The sequence below is a fragment of the Papilio polytes genome, unplaced genomic scaffold (assembly GCF_000836215.1).
Source record: "Papilio polytes unplaced genomic scaffold, Ppol_1.0 DF824169.1, whole genome shotgun sequence".
Lineage (NCBI taxonomy): Eukaryota > Metazoa > Arthropoda > Insecta > Lepidoptera > Papilionidae > Papilio > Papilio polytes.
In genome coordinates, this window is record NW_013525035.1 from 1,088,659 (window position 1) to 1,100,970 (window position 12,312).

General features: G+C 38.6%; 1 protein-coding gene across 2 annotated transcripts in view; it reads right to left on the bottom strand.

The window, feature by feature from the left end:
* The window catches only part of LOC106111363 (inositol 1,4,5-trisphosphate receptor), a 55,154-nt gene that overhangs the window by 29,901 nt on the left and 12,941 nt on the right, over positions 1–12,312 (bottom strand). For both annotated transcript variants that reach the window (XM_013293412.1, XM_013293411.1), the window contains exons 2-20: positions 12,125–12,239; positions 11,770–11,840; positions 11,253–11,374; positions 8,339–8,458; positions 8,145–8,262; positions 7,554–7,666; positions 6,280–6,510; positions 6,006–6,118; positions 5,673–5,813; positions 4,945–5,029; positions 4,515–4,675; positions 4,140–4,305; positions 3,721–3,870; positions 3,140–3,284; positions 2,819–2,975; positions 2,457–2,556; positions 1,884–2,062; positions 964–1,119; positions 160–357 (exon numbers count right to left, since the gene is read on the bottom strand). In XM_013293412.1, the coding sequence (XP_013148866.1) occupies positions 160–357; positions 964–1,119; positions 1,884–2,062; positions 2,457–2,556; positions 2,819–2,975; positions 3,140–3,284; positions 3,721–3,870; positions 4,140–4,305; positions 4,515–4,675; positions 4,945–5,029; positions 5,673–5,813; positions 6,006–6,118; positions 6,280–6,510; positions 7,554–7,666; positions 8,145–8,262; positions 8,339–8,458; positions 11,253–11,374; positions 11,770–11,840; positions 12,125–12,207 (2,609 nt within the window). In that variant the 5' untranslated portion in view covers positions 12,208–12,239. The remainder of the gene's footprint in view (positions 1–159; positions 358–963; positions 1,120–1,883; positions 2,063–2,456; positions 2,557–2,818; positions 2,976–3,139; positions 3,285–3,720; positions 3,871–4,139; positions 4,306–4,514; positions 4,676–4,944; positions 5,030–5,672; positions 5,814–6,005; positions 6,119–6,279; positions 6,511–7,553; positions 7,667–8,144; positions 8,263–8,338; positions 8,459–11,252; positions 11,375–11,769; positions 11,841–12,124; positions 12,240–12,312) is intronic.

Genomic DNA, 12,312 nt, shown 5'->3' on the forward strand with positions numbered 1-12,312 from the left:
TCCATCATACAGGGCGCGACCCTAGTTTGGACATAAGTCCCCCGCACAAGGGGAAATAAATTAAGTTACTTTATTTTTTTAATTTTCACTAATTAATTAAAAACTATGTAGAATTTTACAAATAATCGAAAAATATGCCCCCTAGAAAAATTTAAATACCTATAAAATCCGAAGTATATCAGTTCTCTGGCCAATTTGACGACTTCGAAGGTGAGTTTGTTCTGATCGTGGTCGCTGAAGTACCAGGTGCTGGTGACGACGCGGCAGAGGTAGTTCTCCACGAAGCGGATGGTGGACGCGAACTGCGCCTTCACCTTCTCCCGCGTCGCGTCCGGACCCCCCTTCACGCACTGGTAACTGCCGATAAAAACACATCTTAAAGGCTTCCTCTCTTTCTCTCGCATAGCTAGGCGGCACTCTCTCTCCCTTTTTTGCGCATAGTTAGGCACTCTCTCTTTCTCTCTCAGCTACTCTTTTTCTCTCTCTCTCACTCACACCCAACAGTGGTAAAGCCCGCTTTAACATCTTCAACCATGAGTCAGGCTTGTAGTGGAAGTCATTCCGTGTTACGACTGATTAGTATGCCGATGGTCTAATTTTAGTCTCCTCCCCCTTTCCACCCTTTTTTGTATACTAGCTGTTGCTCGCGACGTCGTCCGCGCAAAATAACAAAACATAGCCTATGTCACTAAAAACGTAGCGTTTTAATGATAAAAGGTTTTTTGAAATCGGCAAAGTAGTTTTTGATTTATTTCTATATATACAAAAACACAAATTTTCCTCCTTATAATATAAGTATAGATGGGAAAAGTAATTTGACGAAGGATACACGAATAAAATTCTGTCACCATCGAGTAAGGGTAGCATTTGGTATTACCAATGTTTGCATGGATCAGTTCGCTTTTTTGGCGAATTCAGGTGGACCATATAAATAGTTTGACAAGTGTGTATATATATACTGACTCGTGCACGTGTATGGTGTCGCAGACGTCGCTCCACAGCCGCGCGTACTTGACGGGCGTGACGGGCTCCTGCGGGTCGCGGTCCACGTGCAGGTGCAGCATCAGCCGGCAGAAGGACGCGCGCAACTCCTGCGACAGGCCCGCGTTTGACATGCATCTGTAAGATAGTTTAATTATAATATTTCAGTGGTAGAGCCCGCTTTGACATCTGCGCACGAATGGGCTCGCCCCCAGCAATATCACGACCACACAGAAAACAGGCGTGAAGTGGAAGCAATTCCGCGTACAGTCTAATGAGTTTTGTGCCGGAGGCCTAATTTTAATGCCTTTCCCCCTTTTGTTAAGAGGAAAGGATGGTAAGGAAAAGTGGATTTAACGGTGGAGGGGACTCATAGGAAGGGGAATTGTCCTCTTTATGTGGATCATTTCGCTGGATTCAGGTGGCCGCTTGCTCGTTTGCCACCTTATATTAAAAAAAAAAATTATACTTGAGCGTTTTTAACACTTTTAAAGCGGCAAAGATTTTTCTATTCTTTTAGTTTGTTAGGCACCAGGTGTAACACATCCTGTATATTATATATACCAGGTGTTTTAGACCTGGTTTCTCATTTAACGAGTGAATGTACAAGACAAGTGGAAGTAATTCTTCGTTTCAATTGATAACTGATTGCTGGAAGACTAGTTTAAAATAAACTTCCCCTTTCTGTCATTTTCGTACAAGGAAGATACCGAGAAGTTGGATTTATCAGGGTAGGGCATAGGCAGGTGAAATATCCTTTTTCTGTACGTCTCTTAAGAGCGTAATTAAATAAAACACATGTGTGAGTGCGGACGTCTAAAGGAAGCGGTCGCTATCTTATAAAACGTATAAAACAAAAAAAAAACTAAACACGTAATAGGCAAGAATTAACACAAACATACTTGAGTATGAGATCGATGTGCAGCTGCGCGGAGAGGCTGTTGAGTGCGAGGTACTGTCTGTTGAGACACATGTTGGAGAACAGGTCGAGCTGGTGCCGGTAGTAGTCCAGCACTGCGGCCGCCTCGCTGCGCGGCTCCAGGCGGGCCTCCGTCGCCAGCTCTGATAGCAGACGGGAACTCTAACGAGATAAAAATACCAATTTATATGAAAAATATATTAAAAACATGAAGAATTTTAGTCCCTTTTTCTTTACCACCCTTTTCTTATAAGAAGAGGATGGGAAGGGGAAGTGGATTTGACAGAGGAGGAGATACATTGGAAGGGGAAATATCCTCTTTATGTGCATCTCCTCCTCTGTCGGATAAGGGTAGGCAACGCATCTGCAATTGCGGATGTCTATGGGCAGCGGTCACTTCGCCATTTTGGCGGATTCAGGCTAGCTCGTTTGCCACCTTTTGTTATAAAAAAAAATTGACTAAAAAAGGTCTGAAGAAACTGGTTTTTGAAGTATAACATTTAAATCAAAGTTAATTGTTTTGCGTAAATATAGGGATAAATAAATATACACTGACTTTCTTGTTGTTCCATAACAGCATCACTTCATCTTCAACCGTGTATTTGTTCTCCGTCTCCTCGACTTCCGATGAACGTTCGTATTTTGTTGAAACCAATCTATCGACAAAAATAGATAAATACTAACAAACCACGCAATATTTATCATAACTAAACATTTAACAATCAAAATGTGTTAAAAATTGGGATGTATTGCATAAGCTATTTATTTTTAAAATTCAGAACAGCGCCATCTAAAGAAACTTAAACGTATCTTTTAATTTAAAAGTTAAGAACAACGCCATCTAGAGTAACTTAAACCAATTTTAGTTTTTTAAAATATAAAACAGCGCCATCTTGTTTATACTCTACTAATACTTGCCTAGTCTCTATAAGTATGTCAGCATTGTTAGCGCAGAGGACACTCTTGCATATCAACTCCTGTGTCACCGCGATTGCCTTCTTATTGGAAATGCAGAGATCACTCAAATAGTCCAAAAACCGTGATTGCCATGTCTTCATATTCTTACGTACGAGACCTAAAACATATTGTTTAAAATAAATCTAATAGTTATTTAAGTCAATAATAAATAATAATAACAATAATGATTGGATATTGCATTCTTGAGCTCAGTATAAACGTTCAGTCAACTAAGGGTCTGTCTTAAAATTGTCTGGATCTAAAAATCTTGAATTTACGTACCAACGAATGTCTCAATCTCCGAAGCGGTTATATGCTTCTCCAGCAGTTTCCGGTTGTTGTGCAGCAGCGCGGTGATGGTGTCCTCCGCGAGGATGTCGTATCCAATTTGCTTTTGCATGAAGCCGAAGTGCTTCGCTATGTATTCCTGTAACCACACATTTACTATTATTAATGTGAAATCTTGTATGGGTGGATGGATGGATGTATCTCTTATTACGAAATTGAATCGAAGTAATCAGTTGAGAGACAACAAGAAGTTTTTAGATACAAGGGCGTTTCCAAAAGGGCAAGGAGGCAGCTGCTCCCTCCTAGATAATTGAAAAATGTAAACTAGATATAAAATCTACTGCTAACATCAAAAATGTCCTCATTCCCTATAAAACCAGAGAGATTAGTAACCCAAGAAATTATCAAATTTTAATTTAAAACATTGGACAATCAAAAAGCATTCTCTTTGGAATAATAAAAATATTTTTTTACTAGCCACTCCCCCTTGATTATTGCCCTCCTATAGCAACGCCCACATGTAAAATTCCCGAGGGTCATGGAAGTGCTGTCAGCTAAGATGAAGCTAGACTTGCCTGGTTCTTCCTGTAGTCCTGCTGGCTGAGGCGCAGGATGCGGTAGCACAGCCTGAAGATGCACTTGTATGGTGCGTAGCGAGGGTCGTATAACTCCTCGATCTTCAGAAACGGCTCCCCACCGCCCTCCGAACTCTCTTGGAATGGGCCCTAGGAGATATAAAACTGGCATTTAATATACTCAGAGTTTAATACTTAGTAATCACTTCCTTAGTGTAGTTTTTCTTTATTAAGCTTCACTAGGGAACAATAATAGTTATTTCAAACGTAATAAATGCTTAATTAAGTAGATATTAACTTAATAAAATCACATTAAGTGGCGCCTTTAGTAAAGGTTTAGCCACTCTGAGTAACAAGCTGCACCCTTGTATCGTGGATAAATTTACTCTACAAGACTACATAATATTGATTGCTTGTACCTGTAGAATTTTAAACAGCTGCCGCAGTATGTATTGTTCTCGCAGCAGCTTCTGGCGGTCCCTATTGGGGTTCTCCACCACCAGATCCAGGGCTTTGGACTTGTTGGGCTCATTCTCGAAGCCCGCTATGAAGTATACGATGTCTTGTAGTAGACAGGTTAGAGCTCTGCGGAAGAAATTGGTATTTTGACCATATGGATAGGTTTTGGTCCTTCGAGGCAGAAAAATGTTTTTTTTTTGTCATGAATTACTTTTGAATATTCAATTTACATAAATTTCTAATGAAATATTTTATTGGATGGATAAGTTTACAGTAACTCAACGAGATTTATGTTTTGGAGAATTTTTTAAAGTGCAAAGGAATTTATTCCTTACTTCATCTCATTATGCTCTATATTCCCGTGGTGAAGTTTGGTCGACAAGGCCGACAGCACTTTGCACGCGTCGTTCGCGAAGTCTAGATCTCTCACTTCGCTGGGAGACACTGATATTAAAGCAAATGCTTCTTTATCCTCTTTTACTATTGAACATCCGACCTGGAAAATATTTACTTGACAAATGACGTCATAAATCAGATTGTAGTGTACAAAATAGTTTGCATTCTAAATTAATTAAAAGAGACCTATAAAAGTACCAAATACTTCGTTGTTTGTATAGGTTTAAGAAAAGGGGAGGTATAATGTTAGAAGTGGGCGGGGACAAATTCACAAAAATCTTACTTCGTTGTGTTTTTATAATTTTGTGTAAGAAAGTAGAATTAAAATCAGTTTATTATAGAGTTTATGTATGAAATAATTATAGTTACCTTGGACATGACAGGTTTCTCTTCTTCCTTGTCAATTGGTATGGATGTAGAGTGCACCCACGTGTGTGTGCATAAGTGCTGTAATCTGAAAAATTACTACTGTTTCATACATTTTACATACAAGAATATTTCTTTATTTTCATGGGATCAGTCCTTGATTGTCCTCAAATAAATCGTTGAATTAATCATACTAATATTATAAATGTGAAAGTTTAGATGGATGGATGAATCTTTGTTAGAGTTTGTAGCCTAAACTGCTTAACGGATCTCGATGAAATTTAGCATATATGTAGAGGATAGTCTGGAAGAACACATAGGCCTACTTTTGTTTTTTTTTTTGTAATTCCACGCGGACGGAGTCGCAGGCAAAAGCTAGTTACTAAATAAATGTAAAATTATGGCTTTTTAAAGGATTAAATAAGCGGGGTAAAAGATTGAATGAATAAAGTGAACGAGTGAGTGATCGCAATACGTGAGTCAACAAAGTAAGGTAGGGACGTAACCTTATGTGTGATGTTAGTAACTAAGTGAGCGAAGTGATTGAGTGAGTGAGCGAAATTAGGGAGTCAACGAAGTAAGGGAGAGTAGTAATCTAGTATGCGATGTTAGTGACTAAGTGAGCGAAGTTATTGAGTGAGTTAGCGAAATTAGTGATTCTACGAAGTAAGGGAGAGACGTGAGCTTGTGTGCGATATTAGTGACTAAGTGAGCGAAATGAGTGAGAGTACCTGACGTAGCTGCTCTGAGGTACTGCAGCGTCGGAATGCGTCATAGTGGTGGGGTCCAGCTCGAAGAGTGTGGCGATCTCTGAGGAGTGCGGCACCGACACCAGCTGGTACGCCGGCTCACCGCTCTCTAGCGGCGCGTCACTAAAACATGCAATGAACTAAACCAATCTGGAAGAGTACAATCAACTAAAGTAAGAGCGCGCATACTAAACTGTCGCACAACTGTTTAGTCACGCTTTGATTCTTATGACCTTGTATGGATGTGAGCACACTACTCAATTGTGCGTAAGTTTAGTCAAAAGTGCACTCGTTCTAAAAGTATGTGCTACTGACGGCGCTTTAAGACAGGCCTCAGCGGCGAGGTAGTGTCCAGTGGCGAGATGCTTGAAGCGGAATATGGAGTTCCAATGACCCGCACCACCGCGGCATGGGTCATGTTGCACTACCTACAAAAACATACAATACTACAAGTTTCATATAAGCTGCTTCTAAAATAAAACCACTTTCCACTGGCGAGTCCAATGGCTTTGTGGAAAAAGGGTTTAAGAGTTAGTCCACATATAAAATGCAACTTGACAGACACAAACAATCATCGTAGTTTCCCTACCTCTATCTCCCAGAGCGCCTTGCTGCTCGTAGCAGCAGTGGCACTTGACCTGCCAGTAGTCCGCAAGAAGACGTGCTGCCGCTTCTGATGCTCATCCATGGTCAGGAATTTCTCCTGCTCCGCATGGAACAGCCGCACCACATCTCCACCCTTCAGGATCTCCTCCTGGTTCTCCTTGTGCTCCAGGAAGAGTGTCACCTTCCATGACGTTGAGGAGTTCACGACGTTAACCTACAAGTATACCGAAATTCTGACTTCCTGTTGCCTTAATTATTGACTTAAATAATTATTTTCTATTATAGATTTCAAGCATTGTGTTACACATTATGTTTAATGCTTTAACTTAACCTAAGCTAATTAAAAAAACACAAAATGAACTACAGCTTATAAAGAAACCACAATCCAAATGGACGTAGCGAAATCTTCCAGAATGTTCTAGCAATTACGTATCTAGCTTCAAACGTTTCCACTGTATATTGTCATCACTTCTGTGATGACAGTATGTGAGTGAAAAGGGTGACAATGTTTTTCAACATGTATTTCGGCAGTCGGAACTCTGTCCATGATACATCATACCTGCTTCACTTCCACTTCCCAACAAGTTAGAGACGTTATCTTTAGAAGTACGTCATGCTAGCACAGATAAACAAGAAGAAAATAAAATAAACATCAACTAAAAAAGAAACAGTAATTTTATAAACTGCTAATCATTTTTCTATAAAATCATCAATAAAATTATAAATGTGAAAGTTTGGATGGATGGATGGATGGATGTTTGTTAGAGTTTGTAGCCAAAACGGCTGAACGGATCTGGATGTAATTTGGCATAGATGTAGAGGATAGTCTGGAAGAACACATAGGCTGCTTTCTTTTGTTTTTATTCGCGGGCGGAAGCTAGTCATCAATAAAACTATGTCTCTAAGTTTTAGGCTATTTTTGCAAACATTCAGAACAAATCACTCGTATTCTATGATCTATTCTATCTATGATCGTCAGAACAATATTAAGAAGTATCAATTTTAGACGTAAAATGGAATTACTTAAAAGTTATAAAGCAGAAAACAGATATATGTTTCCAGCCCACAAACTTATTATATAAATTGAGCCCAATAGAGAATAATAAACTAAATATAGAATAACAGTTTTCCACTAAGCAACTTGTCGCGCCACTATTTTCATCAGCAACAAGCATCATTGCAGCTAGCAATGCTGCGACGCTCGTATACCTAGTAACAGTCTCGATATCTCAGTGGAAACAAGGGTTTACTGCTCACCTCCATGCAGCCCACGTTGTCCGGTAGCTCGTGGTTGGACGACACGTGTAGGACTTGCTGGCCCGCATTTACCGGGTTCATAATCACTTTATCACCAACCACCACATTGTCCCCTATAATACAACTGTCAGATACATCGCCTTCTTTTTTATATCATAAAATGGAAAATATGCAACCCAAAATTAGACACGTTTAGACGGAATAGGGCACAAAAAAAGGATGCTTCCCCTTCCTAGGCGTCTACTCTTCCGTCAAAGCCACTACCCCATCTATCCTTTTCTTATAAGAAAAGCGTGGGAAGGATTTTTGAAAATCGTGTTAATAAGAAGTGCTCTAATAATAATAAATCTTTTTGCCTATCTCTTGATCTATCTGTCTAGATTATGATCAAAGTAAAGGTATTTTTAAGATAAGAAATCTGTCATAATAACCTTTTAGATTTAATCTACAACTCACGGCAAATTTAAAGATATAAAATACTTCGAGTAAGACCATATTGATAACAGTCAAGATTCAACGAAAGTGTCTTCTCACAAAATGTACATATTTTCACCAGTGAAAAGTTACCTTTACATTTTGTATAATACTCACCAGTCGATCGCAGTTTATAAAAAGGCATTACATAAAACCACGAGCCTTCATTTCCATTTGCGTCTAAATGTACCCGCATCGCGTTCTTCTCAAGCAACGCGGGCAATCTCTTGTTCACCTACAATACAAACTCTGTTACTCTCTCACTCTATCTTTCCCTCTCTTTTCTATTTGTCACAGAGTAGTATACATACAGTAAGATATTTGTTGGATTTGACGTGCAACAGCTGTATAACGCTGCCGTACTGCACGACTGTCCCCAACAACTTCTTGTTCTCCAGTTCATTCTGCTTCTTCTCTATTTCAGCGGCATGCTGGAAATATGTCAATCTATATTATTATAATAAAGCGTAAACACACACTTCATTGTTGCCTAAGATGTTAGTAATAACAGCATATTTTTAAATAATTCTTTTTTTTTAATAGAAAGCCCACATGCGTCACGCTTTAGGCTACATATCATCACGTCATTAAACTTAGAGGGTAAATATTTTCCTCTGTAGGGGGTAATTAAATCCTAATGTGTGAAAGAGACCATAAGTTGCTGCCAACCTCAAGGAAACAAGGTTGCCATCGTCATGTCATTTTGACATTTGCAATTGATAATTTGACACATGTAAACAATAAAATAAAATTTTCATAATTTTATGCGGATGAAGTCGCACGGGAACAGCTGATATTCTAATAAAATTGTAAACGTGTATTAGACAACTTGACATAAGAATTGGAACACAAAAGGTGATGAGTTCAAGAAATGATTCACGCAATAATTTTAGTTAAACTCTTTATTTTTTGACGTTTATTGGACTGATCAATCGTCAGATTTCTTCATTCGTGCAACATCTTTTTTTAAAATAATTTACCATGAAAAGGAACGTGAATAAATAATTATAATACCAGTAATGCATCACACTGAACGACAGAAATAGCATATTATCTTTATAATGGAGCCATTAGTTATAAGATGAACCGCTACATCTCGACTGGGCATTATTCTTTGTATATTTATAGACATTACAGGTAATATCGAATTGTGAAACGTGAAAAAAGAAGTAACAGTTTTATCCGTGTATAACTTATGTATCTTTACATTATTTGCTGCACGCAGATTCTTTAATTTGGTCACTAATTTTTATTTCCTTATACTCATGATTATTTAAATTAAGAGATTTATTTACATTAAGAGACCACTTAACGTTTCTGAGCAGTAAATGTTGCATTTTGCATTTTAGTCAAATTCTTATATAATTTTAGTTAACAATGTATGAAAATAACCAGCTAGGAAACTTCTAGATGGCTCGTAAGTGGGTTATGAATCAAACGAGTACAGTGGAGGAATTACAGTACAATAAAACTGCTCGTTAACATCCGCTATTTAGCAAGAGAACCGAAAATAATACAATGTAGGAATGAAATATGATCGAACAATATCCTTAAGTGATTAGGGTTATAAATAAATAACAAGATTCTCATTAAGTCATATTTAGTTTAAACTTAAGGAAGTGTTGTCTACGTAATAATGTCATCATCAACTTGCCCTTATCCCTTATGGAGGGTCAGCATAGTATGTGCTCTTCCATACAACTATCGCCGTCATATCTGAATCCACTCCCTTCTTAAGCATATCCTCTTACACGTAATCCATCCAATTTAACAGTGGTCGAGCCCGCTTTAACATCTTCGCACGAATGGGCCGGCTCGCCCGGTGTAATACCACGACCTCACAGAAAACAGGCGTGAAGTGGAAGCAATTCCGCGTTTCGTCTGATGAGTGTGGTGCCGGAGGCCTAATTTTAGTCCCTTTCCCTTTCCACCCTTCACTTAGAGGAAAGGGTGGGAAGGAAAAGTGGATTTGGTGGCGAAGGAGACGCATAGGAAGGGGAAATTTCCTCTTTGTGCGTCTCCTCTTCCGTCAATTAAGGGTAGGCAACGCATCTGCAATTGCGGATGTTTATGGGCAGCGGTCGCTTTCCATTTCGGTGAATTCAGGCCGCTTGCTCGTTTGCCACCTTATATTATAAATAAATTACAATATTAAGTAATCCCATAATTTTATTTGTTTAAAAAAAAATGATATGGCAATTTTTAAGCTTCACAAGTGAATAGATGTCTACTGCCGTCTGTTTAAAATGAAACAGATAGATCTGAGATATAAAAAAGTAAAAGCAATAACTCATTCAATCATAATAGACTTGAGTCATAAATTAAAGTATAGAAAAATATTGATAGTCATAGATATGGGGCAATAAAACTATTTCCATCACTGAAACGAAGTCACTGACCTCTATAATCAACATTCTTATTTTGACGGTCAAATGATTTATTACAGTCTAAAGATATTCGTATAAATATAGAAGGATTAATCAACTTTTTCTTAGATAAAGTTCGCGCATAAGGAATTCTTGCAAATAGCTGGTAACTCGCATACCTAGCCACTGGCATACTACAGGTAATGTCTCTAGCAGCCTGCATATGTGACAGTGTAAGTGTATTAAGAGAGGTCAAAGGGTGGTACGAAGGTACACTGGGTCATCTCATACAATCTCGTTGTCATTGTACTGGCATGTGTGAATGTACTATGCCAGTATCAGGAATGTTAGCTACTACGTTTTACTGGTATTCAAATTTCCGCCTTACTTCACGATGAATGGTTTTATTGACGAAAAATTATACATCGTATCTTCATCACGAAAACAGTGACAATATTTGAAATATAGGTCCTAACTCAAAGTCTTCAAGTCTCCTTTAATATAGATTTAGTAAAAGAAATGTACAGTAAGATTAACCCTGTCGTTTAGACTATTATCAATCTCTTTTTTTTCTATAGTATCGGCACAGTATGTATTCTGTACAGCTATATCAGCCGTCATCTCTGAATTCACTCTCTTTACACTTATCATCTATCTCCTTATACTCCCGTAGCGGCGCAACAGGTTTTTGTCCTCCAAATAACTCTATCATACGTCATCTCAGTCATCACTCCCTTTTTGATCATGTCACCTTTCACGCAATCTATCCATCGCTCGTCTTTCACAAATAATGAATTTAAAAAACAGTAAATGTGTGTAGTAAATTTCTTTTTAATTTCATATCTGCTGTTATACTCACATGCAACCTCTTGAGCAGTCCCGTGTCGGTGTCCGCGTTAGCGTTCGCCGACTGCTTGGCTGTGTTCCAGAACTGCTTCTGCGCGGAGTATCGGTTCATAGGGCATATCTTGAACAGGCAATCTGGACAATAAAAATACAAGGGGATTGGTCAAAAAATTGACCACTTCAAAGATCAATTACACGTAACTTTGCCAGGCTAGGATTAGGCAACCCGGCTACATGTTTAAAAAAATGTGCTCTTTCGCGTAATGTAGGTTTTATCAGGAAATCTTATTAGGGAAGGAAAAAGGCTTTGGATCTTATCCTAAAATATTTTGATACAAAAACCATCAAGTATTTTTGCAAGTTAAAAATGTTGCAATATTTAAAACCGTATCACTTTTGTCTACACTAAACTATATTACTTTATTCCCTTGATATTAAAGTTTTAATTAATTTCGTCATACGTGACAGTGTTAACGTTATATTATTACTTCGTACATGTACTCGTATATTGTGGTCACAACGTAACTCACCACGGAACTTTTTGGGCGGATCAGTCAGATCGCCGGCCTCCGGGCACACGACGCATCTGTCATCTACCAACCTAGGGAACAGAACATCAATATTACTTACATTTCGATAGTTTTACCGAAGACAGTTTTGGTTTAGATCACTCTTAATTTTAAGCCTAGGTATCACTAGTAGAGTAGAAGGGCCGAAGAGGTGAGAGACCTCGAAAGATGGAATTGGACCACGATAGGTGGATCGAGACCACGAAAGGAGACTCTTGTAGGAGCTTAAACGCACACTTTGTGTCGATGCCATACTAGTTTATATCCAACCTTCAATCTTTACCATAGTTGTAAACTATAAAGTATCTATACTCACCCCAAAGTACTGAGAAAGCCTGAGACAGAGCCCTCCGCGAAGAGGGACACGATGTCCCCCAGGTGCAGGAAACTGTCCCCCATGCTGCCGTCCTACACCCACCATACAACGACACCTGGCGACAAAAACATTACTATTTGGTACAAGACTATCAGAAATAATAGAATCTTAAGTACACAGAACAATAA